At 45.7% G+C, this 25,314-nt stretch overlaps 1 protein-coding gene across 1 annotated transcript in view; it reads right to left on the bottom strand.

The window, feature by feature from the left end:
* Nucleotides 1-402: 402 nt before the first annotated feature.
* The window catches only part of OTULIN (OTU deubiquitinase with linear linkage specificity), a 31,227-nt gene continuing 6,315 nt past the window's right edge, over nucleotides 403-25,314 (bottom strand). The window contains exons 2-7 of the mRNA XM_061187659.1: nucleotides 23,483-23,559; nucleotides 18,347-18,441; nucleotides 14,773-14,916; nucleotides 8,512-8,637; nucleotides 5,810-6,079; nucleotides 403-3,241 (exon numbers count right to left, since the gene is read on the bottom strand). Of these exons, the coding sequence (XP_061043642.1) occupies nucleotides 3,047-3,241; nucleotides 5,810-6,079; nucleotides 8,512-8,637; nucleotides 14,773-14,916; nucleotides 18,347-18,441; nucleotides 23,483-23,559 (907 nt within the window). The 3' untranslated portion in view covers nucleotides 403-3,046. The remainder of the gene's footprint in view (nucleotides 3,242-5,809; nucleotides 6,080-8,511; nucleotides 8,638-14,772; nucleotides 14,917-18,346; nucleotides 18,442-23,482; nucleotides 23,560-25,314) is intronic.

Genomic DNA, 25,314 nt, shown 5'->3' with positions numbered 1-25,314 from the left:
AGGGCAGGAGGAATAACACAGCCTCTTAAAAAACAAAGGAAAACACAAGCACACAAAAACCAACAAAGGTGTTTCTTCCGACAGAGGTGTGAGATTCATGTGGCCTGAGATTTTACTTGATAACCTCTAGAATTGGAGGGAAAAAAGAATAATGAAAGAAAACAAAGGCAATGTCTGTTTTCCACAAAGAAAAACATCAGTATTTACCAGATATTAACCTAATGTATAACAGAATAACCAAAGTGTAAATGGCTCTATCTAGACAGCAGGGTCAATCCTGTTCTGTGCTTTTAAAGCATTTTTGGATATGCTGGATTCTAAGGAAGAGGAACTGACATTTCAGATCAAATCCCCCCCCCCCCCCCCGACGCTGAGATCCTAAGTGAAAGAGCGCACATTGGCAGCTTGTTCTCAACGGCCACCATCACTGTTCCATGTGTTATGAGTGAAATCAATGGATGCTGTAAATGTAGGAGCTTAGCAGGTGAGGAGGGGAAGCGGGAAAAGTTCTGAGGGAGCAGCGTTAATTCCATGGAACTTGTTACAGGGAAATTCTTTTAGGTTTAATGCACCTTAAATGAGCTCAAAGGTATAAGTCACGCCTGTTTAAGGTCGACATTATCCTTCTGCCAAGACCATAGGGTCCAAGACCACTGAACTCTTGCAATAAACTCTGGGATAGAAAGTAAGCACAGTGTCGTTCCTACTACCTTTCTTTTTCTGGAACACTATCATTTTAGAAATTCCCTCTGAGTAGATTATCCTCCTGAATCCATTTTGGTCTCAATTCAATTTCAATTCTGCTGCTGTCACCCGACCAGGCCAAGAGCAGGAATGAAAAATGGAATTAAAACTTGGGGCAACTGTATTTGCATGTTGCAACAAAAAAAATATTTTTAAAGTTGGCCAATCATCTATATTTCCTGAAGTACTGTTTCTTTGAAAGCTTTACTTCTCTTATGCTGTGATCCCTCTAAGCCTGGATGGCAGTCTGAGAGCAGAGTGTAATAAGGCCTTGGGACAGAGAGCAACTTAAACGCAGCCTTTTGAATTTTATCAATGGGGTAGTTAAGACCACAGTTTCTCCACACACTCTAACAGTATCACACACAGGAACAAGAAAAAAGTACGAAATGTAAACAAGCTGCCCAGAAGCCCAGCTCAACTCAAGTTCACTAAGATTAGAACATTCGCAAAATGCAAAGACAGGTGATCACGATTATTATTAAATTCAGCAGCGGCTATGAACCAACAGTTAGATGGACACAGACCCCTACTGCCTTATACAACCTAAGTGTTTGAAGTTGTGCTTTTAAAAATGTTCAAGAATGCACGGTAAGGATTTCCTGTTGTAAGTTACATGAAAATTAAGTTACATAAAATGAAGCATCAAAGCCAACAAGAATTCATCATTTTTACTTTCATTTGGCTTCTAGGTACCTCCTTGTTTGAGGCACCATTGCATTTCACAGTGAAAAACAAAGCCTCTCCAACACATTCACACACATTTAGAGCAGAATTTAATTCAAACACTCCAATGAATAAGTAGCTACCAAAACGTGATGAATATTATTGATGAGGTAATGGGGAAAATATCAATATTAATGTGACAGTCTGCATAGTTTTATGTGTCCTCTGAGTTTTCTCAACCAAGAATTTTAATTTTTAAGTGAAAGCAAAACTAACACTATCACAAAAGGTTTGCCCCTCTGAGGAAAAAAAAAAAACCAAAGATTAGATAGCTTATAAACTATAAGCTTAAATTGGACCAAATAAAGATCTTACTTACTATAAAATAAAGCTCAGTGCTTCAGGGTAACACCACGTCCACAAATACTGAGCCAATTCAGATGGCACTGACACAGTCCTAAAGAGTGACACGTCCCATCCCTTGCGCCGTGGCCATGGTACACGCCCCACGTGGATGATTCGGGCCCTAATGCAGACCACACTCAGCTGGGCTGCCCTGTCCAGCCCCCAGGCACCACCCTAGCCTGTGACATGCAATCACTCGTGGCCAGAACACTGCCTACCCCAGGCATAGCCAAATCAAGGGCAGATGCAGCTCGGCCATGCTTTTGCAGTCAGTTTTAAGCACATGCTCTGTTTAAACTTACCCATGAAAAGCCTGAGACGCTTTGCTGTTATTCATCCAACAGAGGAGCCACACGGATTTGGCAATGGAAGCATTCTCCAAAAAATAATCATTTGGCCTTGGTCGCCTCTAAAAAAGCAGGTGGATCTAAGCCTTGTTCTGACTATAAAATGGTGAATCCATGGAAGTGGAGACTAAGGAACAGCCCCAATCCTAGAGAGCGACAAGCCGCGCTCGCCCGCCAACCACCCAGCGCCTGCACCGAGCACCAGACCCGGTGTGTTCCCAACCGCAGGCGCCTGTCACGTTCTTCAGAGCCAGGACGTCCTGCTGCCACTGCCTCTTCCTGCAGCTCCTTCTCCAGCCTTTAAATAACTCACTACTGGGGACCCAGTTCCTAACCTTCCATTAGACAATCTGCTTAGAACAGCTTTAATTAACGTGTAAATCCAAACCACTGCTCGATGAGACTATCAGAGGATGTTACGGCCGGGCCACTGGCAGGCTGTGCCCCAGAACCCTACCATGTAAGCAGACTGCATAGGTGCACAGGAAGGGCACTGCAGAGACCCGTTACCACCAAAACAAAAAAATTACCATCTTCAAAAACAACGGAAAGCCAGTTTACGACTAGAGAGAGCTCTGAGCGTATTTTCCTCTCCAGAGTAAGTCTCCGCTGATACAAATGTGTTTGTTTTATGGAGATGCAGTTTGCACCTGTCAACAGGTGTGCTCTGAAGGCCCCCAGTGAAACATATTGCATCATAGGTGAGGGAAAAAACTTGATTAATTCTGATTATCAAAAGCTAGTCTTCAGAGCATTCCAGCCCAGCTTGGCTCACAGGGCCCAAGAGTGCTCAGAGCTCATCCCAAGGGGCCTGCGGGCCCGAGGACCGAGCCGAGGAGCCGCCGGTGCACCTTGGCCGAGTCGCCAGGCCGCCCGAGCGTGTCTCACAGACTCGTCTCCTCACACACTCTGACGGGGATGTTGTAGTGCCGATCATCCTCGGCGATCAGGGTCACCACTGGCCAGTCCCCGGGGGGGTCGGTGGGATAGACGGTGACGAACTCTTCAGTGCTGTACTTGGAGAGCCGGTACACCTGAATGGCGTGGCGCACGGCGTAGGCGAGAAGGAACATCTCAACCTGGGGGAAGAGCAAACACTGAAGTGTGTGGCGGGAAGCCACAGTGAAGGATGCAGCTCACCACCCGCTCCCGCCCTGGTGTCCCCGAGGTGCACGGCACGGCTCAGCCACAGCCTTTCTTCCTCCCCGTGGGCCCAGCCCCCATCCTTTTGTGTATATGGGTCGTTATAAGCAAGCACATCATCAAGAAGAGATCCTGTGCCTGATCAGGGACTCGTGTACAGAACATGCAAAGAACACCTTACAACTCGACAATAAAGAAGCAAATAACCAGTTTAAAAATTGGGCAAAAGACTTGAATAGGACAGATATTTCTCCAAAGAAGATATGCAAATACCAGTAAGTACATGAAAAGTCATCAGGGAAATGCAAACCAAACCCACAATGAGATACCACTTCCCACCCACTCGAATGGCTACAATCAAACAGATAATCACTGGGGGCGACTGCGTAACGGGCACCAGGTTTTCTTTCAGGGGAAGGAAACAGTTTTGGAACTTGACACAGGTGATGGTCACACAACACCGCAGAGGTACCGAAAGTGACTGAGTTGTACACTTTAAAATGGTTAATTTTGTGTTATATGAACTTCACCTCAATTTAAAAAAAAAAAAAAAAAAAAAGTGTGGTAAGGATGTAAAAAAATGGGACTCTGAAACATTGCTGGAGGGGATGTAAAACAGTGTAGCTGCTTTTAAAAAGTTTGGCAGTTCCTCAAAATCTTAAACACAGAATTACCAAGTGGCCCAGCAATTCCACTCCTAGGTAAATACCCAAGAGAACTGAAAGCACAGTTCCACACAAAAATCTTGTAAATAATGTTCACAGCAGGATTATTTATAATTGCTAAAAAGTGGAAACAACTCAAATGGATGAACGAAATGTGGTATATCCATACAATGGAATATTATTGTTAATAAAAAGGAATGAAGTACTGATACATGCTGCAATATGGATGAAACTTGAAGACATCAGGCTCAGTGAAAGAAGCCAGTCATAAAAGACCACATATTATAAGATTCCATTTATATGAAATGCCCAGAATAGGCACATCTATAACAACAGAAAGTAAATTAGTGGCTGCCTAGGGCTGGAGAAAAGGGAATGAGGGCATGGGGTTTCCTGCAGGGGTGAGAAAATGGTCTAAAATTAGGCTGCTGTGATAGCTGCAGAACTCTATAAACAAACTAAAAACCACTGAGTTACACACGTCAAAAGGGTAAACTTCATGATATGTAAATCATATTTCAGTAAAACCGTTATTTAAAAAATGTTACAGCAGACCTTGTAGGGACTCGGAAAGGACTAACTTCAGTCTAATATGCAAACCACACTCTACCAGGCTTGTTACTGCAAGGTATCTGTAATGGTTCCGGAGACCTAAGTAACTTACATTCGGAGTACAGATAATTTTTAAAAATAGTTTTATCTTCAATCCTGCCTGACCCAGCAGTGACCACCATCTTTGCTCTTTCCTCTGTACCAGGAAAAGGTAAGCACCAGAGTCAGCCGTGCAAGCAGGAAAGTAGCACTCTGGATAGAGAGACTTAATGCTATTCTAGTGGTTGGCTACTCCACTAAAAAAACACTTCAGCTGTTCAGGGCAACGTAATGAACACACCAAAGGTAGATAGTGCAGGGTGTGGTGAGTCAACTGCTGACCCACAGGACAGTACTGGGTCTCTGTGTGAAACTCCAAACTTAGCATATCTGTGAAAGCTCTAAGAGCAGGCTGGGCTCTACTGGCTAAAGTGACTCCATTTCTATTTCTAAAGGATGTTACCTAATACAGCTACAGCTTCCAAGATTAAACAACACCCTTCAGGGACTTCCCTGGCAGTCCAGTGGTTATGACTCCGCACTTCTACTGCAAGGGGCACGGGTTTGACCTCTGGTCAGGGAACTAAGATCCCACATGCCATGCAACGCAGCAAAAAAACAAAAAAACGAAAAAACCAAGACCCTTCAGAGGACTCTTCCAAGTGCTTGGTTTATTTGTTTACTGGAGCCAAGGGTACTGATCCCATCCACCACACTACAGAAGAAAGCCCAGGCTGAGATAACCATGGTGGTTATAAAATAGGTTCACAATTCTTTGGCACTCCTCACTTGAATGTGGGAAGGATTAAGTGACTTGCTTCTAACAAACAGAATATAGTGTAATTGACCGTGTGTGACTCGCAAGACTAGATCATAGAAGGCACTGGAGCTTCCTCCTTGCTCTCTTCTTGGATCACTTTCTGAGAGAAGCCAGCCGCCATGTCACAAGGACACTCAAGCAGCCCCACATGGTGAGGAACAGAACCCTCCCACTAACTACCAGTGAGGGACTGAGGCCTCCTGCCAACAGCCAGGTGAGTGTGCCATGCTGGAAGTGGACCCTCCAGCCCCAATCACGCCCTCAGATGACTGCAGCCCTGAACAAGATTCAACTGCAACCTCCCGAGACCCTGAGCCAGAGCCATACAGCTAAGCCGCTCCTCAACTCCTGACCCACAAAAACTGAGATGATGTTTGACGGCTGAAGCTGCTGTTTTGGGCTAATATACTCCCAAAGGTACAACTCACCTGTTCAAGGCCACCAGTGTGTCCCACCTGGTTGAGATGGTTCCTCAGCAGCTGTCCGGGGTCATTTGACGTATCCCGAGCAAACAGAAGCACAGAGAAAAATGGTACTTCCTTTCCCTTCTCTTTATCATCATATAGTTCGATGGCTCTGTTTAGCATTAGAAATTTTACAGCTTCATAGAGGCTGTACTCCTCTTCTTCATTCGTGAACAGTTCATCACAAGCTATCTGCCTCGCTTCGGCAGTTCTCAGTTCAGCCAAGCCTGTCCACTGTAATAAGAAAGTTACATAATAATTAAATTGTTGTTCTAAAAGTCCCTGGTAAAATTCCACACGATGAGCACAAAATTATTTTCAAAATAGGCAGGCGACCATGGGTCACGTACCAACGCTCAACGCTCAAGCTTCCAGCTCAAACAATGGTACTCTTTAGACCTCACAAATTCCTTATTCAGTTCTTCCTGCACTAACTTGAAACAAAAGTATAATGCACTAAGGAGAACTCTAGGGCCATGGAATGGAAATTTCAACTCCCCTATCTTCCCAGGCAAAGAGATCAAACCGGTCAATCAGAAATACTTACAGGAGAGCTAACACGTGTGTGTGAGGCCTGTGGGAGACGCTGTGAAGGGAAGCTGAAACTACTACTCCCCTTAAGGGGTTTACGGCAGCCGTTACCACCCAGAAACTCCAAGCCAACCCTCAAACATGGAGATGCGCCAGGAAGATGGCTGGGTTTCCTGAATATCTGTTTACTAAACTTACCCTTCTAACCTCTTAAATATACACTTGAGTCTCAAATGAATAAATGCATTCCGGAAATTCTTACCGACTTCTGATTAAGAGTAAAGCAGAGGATCAGGTATTCAGCTAACATAAGCAAACTCTTTAAGTGAAAAAGAAAACCCTATAAACATATGTGCTTTTAAGTTAAAGTGAATGAGGGTAAGAGATGCCAACATAAAACTAATCCTTATGAATGACCAGTAACTACTGCTCCTCCCAAAACCGTTAGAACTTTAAATACAAGAGTTAAGTGTTAATAGTAATGACTGTGCCACCGGACTCGCTCCAGTATTTGGGTTGCAAGCTGGAACACCGCACATTTTCCAGAAGGGGACCAAGCCGGCAGGCGAGAACGCAGCTCTGGAGTCAGATAGTCAGGGTGGAATACAGGCCTTGCCACCGAGCAGCTGGTGGCTTCTGCAGGGCCTCCGTCTCCTCATCTGCAAAGTGAGGATAACCACAGCAACGATACCCAGGGAGTCGTGAGAATTAAACAATATATCATCAAACGTTTAGTGTGCAGCCTGGCACATACAAAGTGCTAGCGATGCCGGCTCAGAGGCTTTTTTTTTTTTTTTTTTGGCTCAGAGTTAAATTAATGCATAATTTTAATGTTATTACAAATTGGAATCACTTAACCATGCCCCCAAATGAGGATCTAGTTACAGTAGGCACAGCTAATAAAGCAACCTCACAAGAACTTAAAGGAGTTCAAAAGGAAACTGTCACCAGTGTCTGAGCTGAAGAGCCTTCCTGTTCACTCCCACAGGGCTGGAGCCCCGTGCTCGACCCCCTGCTAACCCAGGGCCTGGGCAGGCGCAGGTCCCCCGGCCCCCTTGAATCCTGCGCTCTGCTCCAACAGGCAACAAGAACAGACCCCCTCTCCCCTTCTCTTGCTCCCATTTCTTTATCACTAGTCTTCCTTCGACAGTATAGTTTCCAGTACACATTTCTCCTATTTGTAAATAAAAACTAGGCTCCAGGAACTCAGGGCCCTCCACTCATTCAACAAAATATTTACCAAATGCCTATTATGCGTCAGGCTCAGTGCCCGGCACTGGCTGTAAAGGAATCGACAGGACAGTCTCTGGTGAAGCTGAAAGTCTCATGGGGGCAGACCACAGTCAAGTGAACAGATCAACAACCCGGGTATGTGCTGGGGGAAATCTTGAAAGCCGATGCCTGACACCTCCTTACCGGCCTCCCTCCTCCATCTACAAAGCCTGGAGCAATTAACAGACCCTCAATCCAGGGTCCCTGGTGAGGAGAGCTTTTAGGCTGTTCAAAGGCCAGCGACCCAGAGGTCTGTGTGGGCCAGTGTGCAAGCAGGATATCGACCCACATAAGGCAGCGGAAAGCCACAGAAGAGGGAGTACTTAATAACCAAATCACTGGGAATCAGCAGACCAAGTTCCTCCTCACAATTCTGTTTCAGAAAAACCCTCAGGACAGTTGTCAAAAGACAAGTTACTAAATCTGCTTCACTGGAAAATCATCATGAAAGAAAAGAAGTCTAATAAATATGGACAGAATCTTAAAACATGAACATAATTGGGAAGAATTTAATAAATGTGAATTCATTATCACTGATAATCCTGTAAGAGATATGGACTTAATGATATCCCTGAAACTTGTCAGAACTTAGAAGAAAAGACTACATTTGTACGGTTTCCTTTAAACAAAGTTAAACGTTTCATTAAACACATCATCTCCTCCGAGAATACACGATGTTGATATTTCTTCATTTTACCGAACACTTCATAAGAAGTGTTTGTGTTCGTTTAGAATTATTTTGCCTAAAAACCAGCCAAGAGCGTGTGGTAATCCACTAAGTGAAGACTAAGAAGTGGCGTGCTGGGGCACTCGGGAGTGAGAGCTTTGCACTTATCACAGAAAGGAAACTACATGTTCCAAACCTTCTTCCTCAGTAAAGTGAGGGACTCCTTAATTTTATCAACCAGGGCCTCGCTCTTCCCCTCAAACTTCAGTCCAAGCTTCCACTGCTTGATCCAGCTGTATTTGCTTATGAGTTTTTCTGGTAACTAGAGTATCAAGAAACAGAGAGAGAGAATGTTAACATTCCAGAAAGGCCATCACACGATCCAAGCTATAAGAAACAATGAAGCCTACAAGACCTACCTTCGTTTCCAGAATTAATTCCTGCACATCTGTCTGGGTTTAGGACGGCGGACCTAAATCTGGAAGTCAGGAACTCGGAAAGACCCACCCTGAGGAGGGCTTCTACAGTGAAATGGCAGTTCTGGTTGAGACCCAAAGGCACAATGTACCTGGCTGGGTTCCAGCCGCGGGCAGGAACGTTCCAAAGCACTTTGTAAGGGTACGTGAAGGCAGTGTTCACACCAGGTCTTCGCACAAACCACCCAAGCAGCTGCTGGGCTCACTGGTGCCTCCCTACCACTCCCTAATGCCTGACTCAGGAAGGCGCTTTGGGCCTGTGAGATGGTCCAGGAGAGGGTAAAAACCTGTTCCTTTCCTGACTAGGAAAATAAAACCTAACTTCTGATATTTACACTATCATCAAAGTTTTCATATTAAAAAGAAACAATATGGTATCTAGTTTAACTACTCAGTGTAGTAAGATAAAAAATACAACTGAGAATAAGAAGCAGGGGTTAAGGGAGTTGCGATGGGCTAGCTCATTAAAGAACTGACAGCTGAACTATTATTTTGCCCGTTTTCTTTTTTTTCCTGGAGCGTTTGCTATTTTGTTTTCCCCTCATCATCAATAGAATTTGGAGTCTGAAAAGCAAGCTGGGACATAACTGGATCGATGTCAGCATGGGAACTCAGACTTTCCCAACAGTCTTGGAGAAATCCATGTAATTAGGCCGGGCACAGGCATGTACCTTCAGTGCTATAAAATGCAGAAAGGAAAAAAGAGTTCACCTCCAAGTCAAAAGATCATTAGAGAATAATTAATTCCTCCCTAGAACCGGAGTTTGTTTAACAGTTATAATACAGTTTTAAATGAGGCCATGTGTTCAGTTCTCCTGGAATCTAAGGCTCTGAAGACCCTTTCCTGAATGGGAACTCCAGTTTTACCTTCTCTTTACAGCAGTCATGCGAAACTAAGGTGGTTTCATCTCTACAAAAAAACAAAACCACAATAGGGACGTAAATTCCTCCTTAGGTGGTTACCACAATGATGGCGTTAATGGGGGAGGGGTTGTGTTCTCATCTTATTATGATGACAAATGACCACCCGCCCAAGAGCAGCCCAGCTCTGTGTCCACACTATCCTACATTTCAGCAACATGTGGGCAGTTCTGCTGCAAACTTTCTATCAGCTTCTCTGGTTTATCACCAGACTCTAAAATGCCCTCAAGTGGCAATAAGCTGAAATCACAACTGGGCACAGAGAAGTGCAATGAGCAGAAAATACTGGCTACGCAGATGTGAGCTGGGAAACGGGGTGGAAGGAAGCCCAGAAAACATGAGCATCACGTGACATTGTGCATGTACCTAAAAAGCAGGCACGATACTCAATTACTCAAGAGACCCCAAAGATCTAACTACACAGAGCAAAACCCAAATAGAAGTCCATTTCCTCATTCCTTCCATGCATGGGCCAAAGTATTGCTGGAATAATTATCAAGGGCTGTATATGCTGGGAGCTGTGGAGATCCTGGAGAAAGCCCAAAACTGAGGTGTGAAAAGAAACTATGAGGAAAGAATAATGGAGCTGAAATTCTTTACTCAGATGAAAAAAATGAGTATAGCTTTAAATGCTTTCAGGGGGTCATGACACATACAACACACACACACAGCCATTCTTTTACACTACACACACAGAGACTGGACTTCTGTTAGGGTAAGAGAGACGTAAAGAAGAAACAAAATTAAAAACAAGAAACAATGATGGGAAATACTTAATAAAGCAGGCAATTAGCTTAGGTATAATTTCATTTGTGACTGAAATATAAAAACAGCCTGTTTTCTCTAGCAAATGTCCATAATTCTCGAAATCAGCACCATGGTTAAAGGGATAGCAAGTAACAAAAATGTGGCATCCCCAAACTGTCTCATGAGTTCTGATATACAGTCTATCCCACCCTAAGCAAGCAAACACTGTCACAGGTCCCACCCACTCAGAGACATTCTAAAACCATGGAACCAAAAGACCCCTGCCCCGAAGGATACCACCTCTTGGGGACCCGGCTGCTGCCCAAGTTTAAGAACAGCCAGACCAACCCACGTCCAAGGTCAGGGTCAGGGTCACAGTCAGATCACCCAACTGCAGTCAAACACAGAGACTAGGATCTGGACAGAAGCAGGAACGACAGACAGGGAGCCAAGACATGACGACAGGAGATGAGGGGCGGCCGAACTGTCAGACGGTCCATGAACGAGCAAGGCCAGAGGAGCTGAGCAGCACAGGACGAACGGCCTGGGCCCTCCTCCACTGAGCTCACGTTAAGGGGAGGGTCTCGGTCTAGCGCTCCTATTTCCCTTGAATCTCCTGAAACCAAGCATGTTCTAGGAGAGAGGGAAAATGGCAAAACGCTACAAAGACCATCTCTCCAAATGTAAATGGAAGCAGATACAGCCAGCTACAGGGTGTGTAGCTTCTCTGGGCTCACCGAATTCTTGACAGAATGCAAGCTGAGGTCAAGGGATGTTTAGCAGAGCATGCAGCCTGCAGGCTGGGCCGGGGCTGGTTCTGAGTCTACAGACTCGCATACAAACTCAGGTGTCCCAGGACCTGCCTGATGCCCAGTGCTGAAGAGGTGGGTTACTACAGAGCCTGGGAAGTTCAGGAGACCCTAATAATGCTGAAACTAGGTTCCCTCCAACCTGCCTGCTGAGAGCAGCCTTTCTATGTCCCCAGAAGTGGTCAGTGCTCCAAGGACTTCTAAAAGCCCCGTGGACACCAGGACATATGACTGTCACTGGATGCAGGGTAGTGGTCAGAAGACGCCCTTGGCAATTCAGAAAGGTCAAGGATCAGGGGAAACTGAGACAGACTTATTTGCCAGATAGTTACTGTGTTTATAACAGCGAGCCTACCCCATTTTAAACCCCATAATTTATACCAACTTGTAACAGCAAGCATGGCTTAATTAACATGACAGGATACAAGTTATTCTGATTTAGTAGGAAGATGGGTAGGAAATGGGCACAGAGACTTTCATACCAAAACTCCTGTAAGACCTCCTTGTTCTGTAGAACAGAGTTAAGTATCACCTGATCTGCTTGTCTTAATCACGAGCGTTAACAAATATTAAGACGTCTCCTTATTACAGTTCACAAGTAGTCTCTGGTAACGGAGAGACCCCACTTGCGGGGTGAGGCGGTCCGGGTACCCCACCACCACGGTGCGCCGCCGGCTTCTGTAGGCCTCACCACCCGTCCGTATTCGTACTTGGTTCCACCCCGACTTCATCCAGTCACGCTGCACCGCCCTCTCGCTCACTCATCGAGACCCTTGTCAGTGTGGACCTTCCGACAGGAGACCAGGCGGAAGGGCCAGAATGAGAACAGGGATGGAATGCCATCCACAGGAGGCTGTCTGAGACACCTGGGAGGCGGTTAAAAACCAGTCTGGTCAAGTGCGACTACCAAGTCTGTGTAGCCCTTCCTGCACTGGCACTTCAAATGAGAAGCGTGTGGTGCATCTGTCACCCGCCCAAGACACACAGCAAAACAGACCCTGTCAGGAAAGTGCTCACATCAAGGGAATCTGCTGGGTGCTGAAAAGTCAACACGGGGACAAGTCTTCTAGTTGGATAAGAGCAAGAAAAGTTTAATAAACTTTCATACTAAACTCACGGACAGGTATGATGTGCTTTTTCTCTCTGACGTGGGCCTCTTGGCATTCGAGAAAGGTTAGGCGACAAAAATAATACCACTGTGACCAACTAATTATGCTCCCAAGAGAAAAACTCTACTTGTTGACTGATACATACAGAAAAGGGAAGAAATTAGAAAGAGTACTTGAGAATTTCCGCATGACTCAAATGAAGTCAGGAAAACCACCTTAAAGCCCCCATTGCTCATACACGCAACGTGCTCTCATACCGATCGGAAACCAAGCACAACCTACCTAGACTATTTTTAATTTGGCAGATAACCTTACCCAAATGTATCCTGTTAGTAAAATAAAAATTATGCTTTACTTTCATGGAGCGTATTTTGTATGTTTAATTATGTAGAACACTACTTGCACCAGAGTTCCTTGGAAAGTTAAAAATTCAAATTCATTACATCAATTAAGTCCATAAATCTACGCAGCCCCTTAAAGTAAAAGGCTCAAAGGAAAACAGCCTAAAAGTGAGGAGGATTTTATGTCACAGTCAATAAATAAAGCTATGGTTGTCAAACAAAAGTTAAAGCAAAATACAGTGAGATCACCCACGTCTGCTTCCCAGGCAGTGTCTCATGTCCACAGGCATGCTTTTGACTGACCAACAATTCTGAAATAGTTCAGTACTAATATATGTCTAATTTGCAAAGCTAAAAATAGCCTCGTGTATCAATTTCTTTTGCTCCTTTCTCAAAAAAAACCACAAGCTAATACTGAGAAATCTGCTTAAGATGACATATCTTTGGGACTTCCCTGGTGGCGCAGTGGTTAAGAATCCGCCTGCCAATGCAGGGGACACGGGTTCAAGCTCTGGTCTGGGAAGATCCCACGTGCCGCAGAGCAACTAAGCCCGTGCACCACACCTACTGAGCCCGTGAGCCACAACTACTGAAGCCCATGCGCCTAGAGCCTGTGCTCAACAAGAGAAGCCACCGCAATGAGAAGCCCACGCACCACAGCGAAGAGTAGCCCCCGCTCGCCGCAACTAGAGAAAGCCTGCGCGTAGCAACGAAGAACTGATGCCGCCAAAAATAAATAAATAAAATAAATATAAATTTATATAAAAAAAAGATGATGTATCTTTGGTTAGAAGAAAGTATCTTTCACAGGTATCATTTAAATAGTTTATACACACGTGCTTTTATACCAGTTTATAAAGTAGATAATCACCTGAGAGACAGGTGGTATCCTCCACCCACTGATCCTGGTTTTGCTCTTTGAGGGTATGGGATACCCCGTCCACCTAACAGACCTCTCCTTGGCTTAACTGCCAACGAGTATCCTCTAAAAGTCTTTATTCTAGGCAAATACCCCAGCTCCTTCAACTGTTCCCCAAAGCAGATGAGCCATGTCGGGCACACTCCCACCTGTACTGAGGGTACAGGCACAGAGCTGCACTCGGTCCTCAAGATGGGATCTGACCAGCCCCGTTCAAGACAGGGCTGTCACTGCCTGTGTTTGAGAAGCGTTCCTTTTAAGACAGGGCTTCCTTATCACTGCAGGCATCACACGTCAGTGGGCTCGTACTGGGCCTGCAATCCATTAAAATCCTGACTCTTCCCCCCTCATAAGTTGCTGGTAAGGCAGATCTCCCACAGCTAGCACTTTGAGTTTTGGCGTGGGGTTTTGTTTTAATACAGGCACAAGATTTCCTATTTTCTTCCAAGTAATGTCATATTGTGAGTTCTGCTCAATCGTGCCTGCCCACCAAACTCCTTTGGGATAGTCTACCATCCAACCTATCATGACCTCAAGCTGACGTGTGTCGCGGATACACGACACACTGATAATGTGACTTCCTGGGGTGTCACGACCAGGCTGCAGGTGTAAAACCTTGAAGAGGGCCCGGCATGGGACACAGCCCCCGACCCTCACCTCCCAGGCTGAAGGCAACCATCTCTCTTCTAGTGTTGCTGCCCTGCCGCCTGCCAAGCCAGTTCTCCTGACACTCTGCAGAGGGTGCTGCTTCCTTGAACGGGAGCTGGAATCACAGGAACCTGCCTCCTCAAACCCCAGCAGGTTCTCAGATAGTACAGTATATAGCCCACTTGGTAGAGACTCCAACACCGAAGTCAAACTGCCCTAAGTGCTATGAACAAACCCTAAACACCTGCTCCCTAATTCAGCTGAAGCACTGAAGATATTTTATCACCCTCCTCTTCTGGGGAAATATCCATCACTTCTGGTCGCTTTGCTATGCAAAATCATCTCAGCCCCACAAAACTGAATAAACCCACACACTGACGTCACACCGCAGACAGTACTAGCACATGGCACAGGGCAGAGAAGGGGAAGTCTTCCTCACAAAAGCGACTGGAAACATTGCAGACTCAAACCTGCAGCAGCAGCGTACCAGCGTGAGCTCCGGGTCCTGCAGCCAGGAGGGCAGCGCGGCCGGCTGGCTCATGGCCTGGAAGAGCGTGGCCCTCAGCGCGCAGTAATTATCTCCACGGACTCGCCTGATGGAGGTGAATTTCTGAGACACCTCCTCGTAGCCCTGGACAAAAGCATCAGAGAATTCAAAATGGTCATTACTGACTGCAGAGAGTGGGGAGAATTTTATTCCTGTGGAAAAAATGTGCCCCCAATCACTAGAAGAATGGAAACAAGACTGGCTGAGTTTTTCATGTAAGATATTTGAATTCTTTTTTTAATTAATCAAAGGAAATTAACAAATGTTAGTATCGTACATAGTATCAGCATATGTAGCAGACGCAACATACTAGAACATATATAATAATACACCAAGTATTACTAAAACACTAGCCACCCCCAAAGTTGGAGTTATATGCCCCTTAGCAACCGTTGTAACATTCACTTATTAATAACCAACATTCTGAAGGCTTTAATCTGTGTTTAGATTGACCCTAAACTCTTTAATGAAGAGACAGGAAAGAAAAGAGAGATGTACCCAGCTCGTATCTCCATATTAAAAATAATACCCCCAAATCCCAAATTTCCGTGAAATACATTAAAAAACTACATGCTAGGAGGTGCCTGGATAAATTCTGTTAGACTTTTTCAAAAAGTGGATTTAAGGGTCATTCTTGTTCAGCCTGGAAGTGAAACAAGGAAATGAAAATGCTCAGTGACATGCTCAGTCAACTCAAATACAGCCATCCAAATGGACCATTTTGAGCATGCCTCCCAAAAAGGACACCATCAAATCCCAGTGACCTGGTCCAGGGACCCAGATGACTGAGTCCTCCGCTGGACACTGCTTGGGCATCGGCATCGACTTCGCGGCTTCCCCACCTCACTCGCCCCCGACCGGGCAGACCTTTCACTAGTCCTGCTCTTCCGCAACAATCACTCGAAACCCTGCTTCCTACCCACACTTACACAAAAGAAGAAGTGTCGCCCTCATGGGGTGGGCACCACGTAGACAGTCATCCTGTGTCCAGGCACTGCACCCTGTTATTAGTTGTTTTCAAGGTTCAAGTCACAGGACGATGTTCTAAGTGGATATGAAAGTACGTCTTTCCAATAATAAAGTTTTGAGAGTTGCATTTTTATTCAGTGGCCCAACCGTTGCAATGTAAGGGCCCGTCAAGCAGACTCATGCCTGCTAATATGCACCTCTTCCCTATGGTGAACCCCTAGTTATCCCGAATACTCACGATGGCTAGTTCAATAGCAACTGTATCTTTCCAAGTGTGTAAAAGAATATCCAAAACAAAACAATTAGATAAATAAGGACTAAAAGATAACTGAGATCCAAGCTGTTATCAGCCCCAGAAATGCTCTAATGACTGCCACGGGTCCCGATGGGATGCTTTTCTAACTGATGTGCCTTTGATTATTTGGTCACCGAAGGGTCCAACTATAGGGTCATATCTTTAGCTCAAACTGAAATCATAGAGGAATGACTTCAGCATGAGTTCCAAAATATGGAACACTTGGATAACTTAGTAAACATCTTCAATTACAGGCTTTAAGGTGCCAACTGTTAGAAGAGATCCTTTAAAGAGACTGGGATCAAAAAATAACGTTGCAAGTCAGTGTAAGCATTTCTGGGGAAGATGAGAAAATACAGTTTACATACCTGGCCTCTGGTTATCTACTTTGATACAGAGCTGGAGGTTTTTACAAAATCAACGAGTAGCCAATATGCATATTCAGCAGATGGCCACACAAATCTAAACGTTCTTAAGCTCTGGCAGGAACTGAGAGTCCCAGGTATGTCGTGATCGAGCTCTCTAACGAGTCCCTGAGACACAAGTAGTCTACAGTCCAGACTTGCGGGAAACAGGGCTGACACCGGCTCTCAGAGCTTCAAAAGTGGCAGTGACATTCGAGTATGGTCAGCCCATTTCAGGGCAGGCATGGGCAGCTGAGGTGCCTGATGAAAGGGGCACAACATTTTCTACAAAATGAAGCTCTGAGGACAAGAACAAATATATTCAAATACTTAACAATTTTAAATCCTAAACAGTACAGTTCTAAACAAACAAAAAAAAATTTTTAAGATATTTCTATCAAACATGACAAGTCAGTATCTCTAACGTGCCAGAAGTGCATTCAAACTTGTAACGTAAATAATCCCAAGAGAAAAATAAGTAAAGGGTATGTATAATCCATAAGTTACAAGAGGTGGTAGAAGCATTACGGTGAAACTGCCATTTCCGTAGCTCGGAGGATGTCAGATATGGCCACGCCTTGAACAGCCCGGGGTGTCGGGGTGCGCGTGTGGGGTGCAGTTGGACCGCTGGCCCCCAACTCTGTCAAAAACCCACATGTAACTTTACAGGCGGCCCTCTGCATCCATGCGGCATGTAGTGCTGTAGTCCATATTTAGTGGAAAGATCTGCAAAGAAGTGGGCCCAAGCAGCTCAAACCTGTGTTTTTCAAGCGTCAACTGGAGTAGCAACTTCAATCTACAAAGGAACGCTGGATTCAGGATACATTTGAGGGGGAACCAGTAGAGTGTGCTGCTCGACCTGCTGTGCAGTGGGAGTGGGTCAAGGGGCCTGACTCGAGCAATGACCCAACCCAATCATAGCCACAGTGGGACCGTGTCATGGGAATCCCTGATGTCCCACAGCCTTGGAAGGACTACCTTAGGGTCACCAATCTATGCAATGGGACTGAAAGGGGGACAGCTCCTGGGATGCCCTAAATCAGGGGTCCCCAACCCCTGGGCCATGGACCGGTACCGGTCTGTGGCCTGTTAGGAACCGGGCCGCACAGCAGGAGGAGAGCGGCGGGCGAGCGAGCAAAGCTTCATCTGTATTTACAGCCGCTCCCCATCACTTGCATTACCACCTGAGCTCCGCCTCCTGTCAGCATTATGGTGAGTTGTATAATTATGTCATTATGTGTTACGATGTAATAATCATAGAAATAAAGTGCACAATAAATGCAATGTGCTTGAATCATCCCGAAACCATCCCCCTCCCCGAGTCCGTGGAAAAATTGTCTTCCACGAAACCCGTCCCTGGTGCCAAAAAGGTTGGGGACCGCTGCCCTAAATAAAGGAAGTAGTTCCAGATCCCTCTGCTTAGAAGGTACAGGAGAGTCCAGGCCCCTAGAACTGGAGGACATGGAAAGAAACCTGAGTGGGGACAGCAGATGTATGACGTCTGCGCCTTTTACCTCACCAGGCCAGAAGGGCAGTGTTCCCAAATGACCCCAAGAGGACAACCAATGGCTGGCCCAACCGTGAACAGCACAGAGCCATTTATGTGTTTTCCAAAGAAATCAAGTTACTGAATAACTGATTATGATCCTGTGTTAATACTGTGACTCCAAACAAGTCCCTTATCTTTAGAGCCTGTTTCCTCATCTCTAACGTTAGAACACCAATAATTACATAGTCCAGTGGCAGTTGTCATAACCAACATCTAAAAATACAAAAGGACGTATTAAATAATTACTTATGATAGACTATTGGAAAGACTCAAAATGCGTGCATCCAGGCATCATACCTTTTTCATACATGTTGCTTTTTGCGTATTTCCCCTCCATTCTTTTTTGCAATAGTCCATGATATCCATTTCAGGAGCTACACTTAATCTGGGTTCTGTTAAAGAATAAAAAAAAGGGGGGGGGAGGGGGAAACAATGAAACAAAGCAACATCAGAATAATGGTACTGCTTTACCTGAGATTTCCTTTCTCGCTCACTGCAGTCCCCCAAAATCCAGAATTCCACCACTGCCTACCACCTGGTCCAGACCTCCAGCACCTCGCTCCTAGATGACCACCGAGGTCTCCCAGTGGGCCTCCCTGTCACCATACCCTACCAACCATTCTCCACACGGCAGCCAGAGGGGTGCATTTAAAACTTAAGTCAGATGCTACCCACCACTGCTGGGCTCCAAGGCCTCCCATCACACTCGATTCTACTCCCTTACTACCTACAAGGGCCTCCTGCCCTGGCCGCCCACTGCCTTTCTGGCCTCAGCTCCCACCACTCCCCACACTGACGGTTCCTGCCCTGCCTACGTGGCACCCGCTCCTCACTCCCTGAAGGTCTCTGCTCACCTCCTGACACTGACGCCCGACATCAAAAGGTCACACACACCCCTTCACTCTATTCCCCTTACATGGTTTTGTTTTTCTTATTGGCACTGATCAACACCTGACATATTTCTTTTTCTGCACCCTGCCTTCCCCACCCCTACACAGACACACAGACACACACACACACCACACACACACACACGGCAAAACATGAGCTCCCTGAGGGCAGGGGCTTTGTTTTGTTTCTCAGCTGTGCCCTCAGCACCTGTAACCACACGGACCCAGGTGCCCATGAATAATGTTCAAATTAAATACGCAGCAGTCTAAGCTCTGAGAAGATACATCTAATGATTTGTAATTTGTTTTTTACATCCATTATACAAAGAGATAACCCCTCTATCACAAAAGTATATTTAATTGTCTTTATTTAGTTATATCCTGCCTTGATCCCAAAAGGCTATAAACTGTTGATAATCAGCCAGAAATTAACGGAGCTCTCAACATTAGTTGAACCACAGACCTTGTCTGACTCTAATAACACATCCCCCCAAATTAAAAAATACAACTTATGATCAAATGATATAGCAAAAAAATGGCCTTTAAACTCTCCTTGTTTAACATATGAGGTTTGAGATTTGATTTTGTGGCATACGCGTATGCACACACATGCGTATGTCTGTGTGGATGTTCTAGGAAGAAAGAGAAGTAAATTCCCAGGCATCTCTTGACTTCCTTTTTAAAATACTGAAGAAGTAAATGTTAGCAAAGAAATCAGGATATACACACAGAAGTACCTTACAACATATCTACTCAGGAGGAAGTTGAACACAAAATAAAGATGTTATATTCAGCTCAATTCAATAAACACTTACTGCGTGTCTAGTATGTGCCCAGCTTTGAGCTAGGAACGGGGGGTATGAAGACGTTAAAGCCCCAGATTCTGTCCTGAATGTGTTTAGAGACTACTGAAGAAGAAAGGACCACAGGTACTCACCACGCAGGGTGTGACGGATGAGGGATGACTGATGGAGGAGCCCAGCAGGAGCCCCTAATCCCTGTTTGCAGTTCAGGTAAACCAATTTTTTTTTCAAACACAAAATGTAAGAACCGTCTGTTTTAAAAAATCTCATGGTAAATACTTTCACAAGGAAAACAAACCTTTTATACAAAAGGGAAAATAACACATATACAGATAACAGATACATTTATCTGTGGCGTAAGTCAGGACTGGCTTAAAGGTAAAACAGACCCCTGGGGCATAATACATGGAGACCACAAATACCACCGCTGCAGAGCCAACCCTCAAATACAAACCAGTCATTGTTTGACGTCAATAAACACTGTTTGAGTGTCTATTTAGTGGAGGGAAGATTTCCCTTTTATCGCCTTCTTACTCACCTCCCCACAAAGCTTGAGGAACTACAAATGTCCAGAGCTGAGGACACTTATCGGGGCGCGTTCTGCCACAAGGCAGAGCATGCTTCCAGCTCAGGAAGGGCCTCCCGGGAAGAAGGTCCAGCCTTGCCACTCTCCTCACTTGCAGTCCTCTTCCTGTGTGCACCAAGACGGGACCCGGCCCCTGGTCAGGGAGGCAGGCCACACCTCAGGACTGAGGGGAGAAGGCAGGAGGCTCAGCGGGCTCAGAGGCCAAGCCAGAAGCCACAGCCCTGTGCTGAATCAGAGGTCCGCGTGACACAGTGAGGGTGGAAAATGGGTACTCGCAAAGCGCTAGCATCAAAATTATACTTTCAGTCCCATCCTGCCGCCCTTCTTTGGGAGGAGGACTCCAACAGCCACTGCATGCCGTCCTCCAGGCTAGAAGCTGGAGACACAGGACAGGCAGTGCCTGACCTCTAGCGGTTTAAGTATACAACAGTTCCTTGCTTTGTTTAACTGCATCCAACACAGACTGATTACTGTTCCCAGGAAAGAACATTTCTAGTGGCAAAAAATCCCCACAAAGACAAACACAAGAAAACACAAAAAAACACAAAGTGGGAAGCTGAAAATCAGAGTGGCAACCAGAAGCCAAAATAACCAAGAGGTCTGTTCCTTAACCACCATATGGTGACAAAGACAAGGATTCAGACTCTCAGAGGATGGGAAGTTAAAACTGAACCCCTCCAGAACGCTGGGACTCTCAATTGAGAGGCTAGGGCAAGAATCGCAAACTTTTTCTCTGGTGGGCCAGAGAGTAAGTAACGTAGGCTTTGAGGGTATAAGGTTTTCTCTCACAACTACTCAACTTTACTATGCATGAAAATCACCATGGGTGATGTGTAAACCAAGAAGTTCCAATAAAACTTTATTTACAAAACCAGGTGCCATGTCAAATTTGGCCAGGGAGCTATAGTTTGCTGACCCCTGGACTAGGTGAAAAAAACCTTTTCACTAACAAAGAGAGAGCATAAAAAAACTCTCTGCCTTGGCCTGGGCTCTGACTCGGGGAGAGAGGAAGCCTCCCCTGAGAATTCATAACCATGGGCCGGCTCTCACACAGGGACAGGGTGTGACTTCACACTAGCTGCAAGACCCTGGAAGCTCAAACCCAGAAATTAACCGAACGCGGCCCAAGGCAGGTGACTCCCTGGGTGCCTGGCAGAAACAAGGCCAAATTCTCTCACACTCAAGACAGGCTGCATAAACTCTACACAGATACACAAAAGCTGAGCTTAGAATTCAAACTCTGAAGAAACAAGAAATAAGGAAAAATAGCAACTGGCATAATTAGGCCGACCAGGATTTTCAGATAATGGGATTATCAGGCCTGAAAGAGTATGTTCAAAATGCTTAAAGGAATAAAAGAAGGAATAAAAACATGAGCAAAGAGCAATACACTACCAAAAAAAGACCAAGCAAATTCAGAGGGAAAACAGAACCTTTCCAAAAAAGAAAGAAAAAGAAAATATTTCCGAAAGAACTGTCCTGAATGCAACAGAGGCTGAAAGTCAGAAAATATTTGAAAGGGTGTGTAACAGAGGGACCTGGATGACTGAATGAAAGCTAGCAAACACCTCATTAGAGCTATGAAAGGAGTAAGTAGAGAGAATAGGAAAAAGGCAACATTCAGAAAGATAGTGGCTGAGAATTCTCCTGAACTGATGAAAACTAGCCATCCTCAGATTCAGAAAGTAAAAAAAAATCCCAAGCAAAATGTTCAAAAGAAAAAAAAAACAAATCCATACTTAAGAAACCTCAAGGAGAAGCTGTAGGACACCGAAGACAAAGAGAAGACAGAGAAAGACAGACTTCCAAGGATCGGACTGACTGCAGTACTTTCAACTACAACAGAAACCAGAAAACAATGCAATAAGATCATCAAGAAAATTAGAAAAAACAAATATTCATCTGGGGTTATTCAAGAAAGAAAGTAAAATAAAGAAATTTTTATATGGACAGAGCTTCCACCAGAGGCACTTCCACAGGATGTTACTGCGGGAAGGGCCATGAACCCAGGAGGACTGAGATTCAGGGTACAAAGGGATCCATTCTGACCTCAGACTAAAGCTGGACAAGGCCCCCTGAAAAGCTAGAGCACCTGCACAGGCCCTCCCTGGGGAAGGGGCCCCCGCACACACAGCAGGAATGCACCCTGGCTGAAGAAGCACCTTCTCCTCAGGAACATGACCGCTAAGGACCGAATCCGAGGTGAACGGTGTGCAGCTGCAGCAGGGGATTCGAGCATCCTCTGAAGGTTATGGGGGACCAGACCATGACAAATAACATCTCCCTCGGCTACCACAGTGAAGAGTTCCACCAACTCCTTGTGAGGAAGACTCAAAAATTACCATCAAAGACCCCACTTTGTATCTCTTGTTCCTAATTACACGTATAATGCTTGGCTAACCATACGACAAACAGGAGCTAGTTCTGAAACCAGCACACATCACACACGTGGTGCATGAGAAAATGCCACCTGTGAATCACCTGTGGCATACCCCCACATCGGAGCATCTTCACGGGGCTCCCGCACGAGGCTAGCAGGGAAGGAAGCAGGCACTTCTCCACACACAGCCCCGCCGGCCGCGCCCCCAGCAGAGGCTCACCCTAGCAGCCGTGGGTCCACGGGTCCTGGCGGGGTGAGCAGAGCAGGCACGACTGAGCAGAAGCATGGACACAAAATCACGAAATGACGGGAGAATCAGTGCTCTCAGTCCCATGCCCGTTCTTCCTTATCAGTTCATCAACTTCACACGGCCTTCTGCACGCAAAGACCCGGAGAGCCGGCTTCTCAGTAAGTCCTTCCACTTGAAATGAAAAATGCCCTTCAAACCCAAACTCTCCCTCTAAGAATAGCAGAAAGTCAAGAACTGAGAGAGAGTGGTGTCAAGAGATTAAACAAAGCCTCACGGGTGCAAAAACCATATGAATGTAAAGAACGCAGGGGAAGTATTTGTATTAAAACTGTAAAACCTCAGGAAACAGTATTCCCCAAACATACCTCAGCAAAATGAATAATCCAATACAGATAAGACCACACGCATACGCGTGTTTCCTAGGAAGTACATCTCAATATTTCATGGAAATGGATATACCGATGTAACTGCATTTTCTACTATAAACAGTAGGAACTCTATAAAGAAAACAATTCCAAACATACCTGATGACCCTCTTTCATGTATAAGTAATTCTTTCTCCTTTTCTATTTCATCCGCCGCACGATACATGTCCTCCTCGCTGAAATCATACCAAGTTAGACATTTCAAAAATGTGTTGCACTGACATGTTCCCTCTTATCACAACATGCAACTGCTGAAAACATTTATGACACGCAAAGTTTAACTTTTTCACATTACACGATGACAGTCTGATAAAATACGGGTCTTTTATCTTAGACTCACGTTTCTAGCATTCCAATTCAGTTTTTTACTTTAAATGAGGCATTTTACACCACTCCACTGGTTGCACGGCTCTGAGGCCATTTTAAATGTAACGTCTTTAATGCCTCACGTATGTAAGCATCTTAGCATGCACCTTATCAGTGAAGCCATGCCATGCTGGAGATGGTGCTAATAAAAGTATATAGGAGTGCCAACCTTAGTATGTCACAAGCAAATTTTACAAGAGCTACTCTAAAAACAAGGATAGGAGATTTACAAGTCCCCAAAGCTACAAAACCTCCCTCAGGCCCCTCCTGATCCCTGAGGCCCACACGCAAGCAGCCACCCGCCTTCTGCCGAGCACATCCCTGGCACCCCGCATACTTTCACTGGGACTTAGCAAAACAGCTCCCAAAAGAGTCTCTAGGCTCCTTCAGTGAGCTAACAAGAACCTACTAAGTCCTGGAAAGGGAGAAAACCCCACTGGGTGCCAGACAAGGATGAAAAACGGGACTTCTGAGTTTTAAGATGCCTCCTTTTCCCCTCAAGATACACCACCACGTGACAATCATGGGAAAGAGAAATGCCAACTCTATCTTTGCTGAAACCACAAGACATGTGAAAGCCCAAACCGTCCAAAAGTGGAAGAATGGGTAGGAAGGGACGGAGGACAGGGGAAGCCTCGAAGCCAGTGGAGGGGCATCTGCTGGAAGGGAAGACCAGTACACCCTGCAGGGCCCCAGCAAGGCTCAGGAACTGGAGGTGCCAAGTGCTTCAGAGGGTATAGGAGACACCCAGGGCTGAACACAAGGAAACTGGCTAGTGTACACATCAGGAGAGATCAGACCCCCAATTCCCAGTACTCCCTCCCCGTGACAGCACACCCCAACTCCTCACACAAGACAGGAGGCTCCATGCACACTGGACATTGGACACAGGAAGGAGGAGTTACTAAGGAACTAAGTGAGTGACTCGAGAGACGTACTCACATCCTGGATTCCCGCAGCTCCCCAGCTCCTCGTGCATTAGCCCAGCCGGAGGAAAGAGGACCAAGTGAGAGGGAGCAAGAGACAGAAGAAGGGTCGCTGAGAGAGAAAGACTGAGCTGGGAACTAACATACCCTCCACCCCTCTGAAACCCTTCAATGGCTCCCATATAAGCCAGGAAGTCTAAATCTGGACCCATCCCACCACTCTAGCTTGTATTCTGTGATTGCCCTACACACACCCACACTTCTGTCCAAACACCTGACCGACCCTAGCCTGTGCTTTCATACCTGTGCTTGGCTCCATCCATGCCCCGGCACGAATGGCCTACCACCTACCACCTCAGGGCACATGCCGTGTGGGTGGCCTCGCTGGGGGCACCATGGCTGGAGTCACCCAGGGTTCAACCACTCCTCACTAGCCATACGTCTAACCGTGCAACTCAAGTGACCACACTTCTCACCACCTAAATGTATCCACCTGGAAAAAGGACAGTAAGAGTGCTCACCTCAAGAGACTGCTGTGAAACAGACACATAAATACTTAGCACTCAAAAACGTTAGCTAGCCTTATGAATTTTCACGCTACATCCATTCGTGTAGAGTAGTGGTAAGATCATTTCTTAT

Source organism: Eubalaena glacialis, chromosome 4 (assembly GCF_028564815.1).
Source record: "Eubalaena glacialis isolate mEubGla1 chromosome 4, mEubGla1.1.hap2.+ XY, whole genome shotgun sequence".
NCBI classification, from domain to species: Eukaryota; Metazoa; Chordata; class Mammalia; order Artiodactyla; family Balaenidae; genus Eubalaena; species Eubalaena glacialis.
The sequence above is the reverse complement of the archived record's forward strand: the minus strand, read 5'-3'. Positions and strand labels throughout refer to the sequence as shown.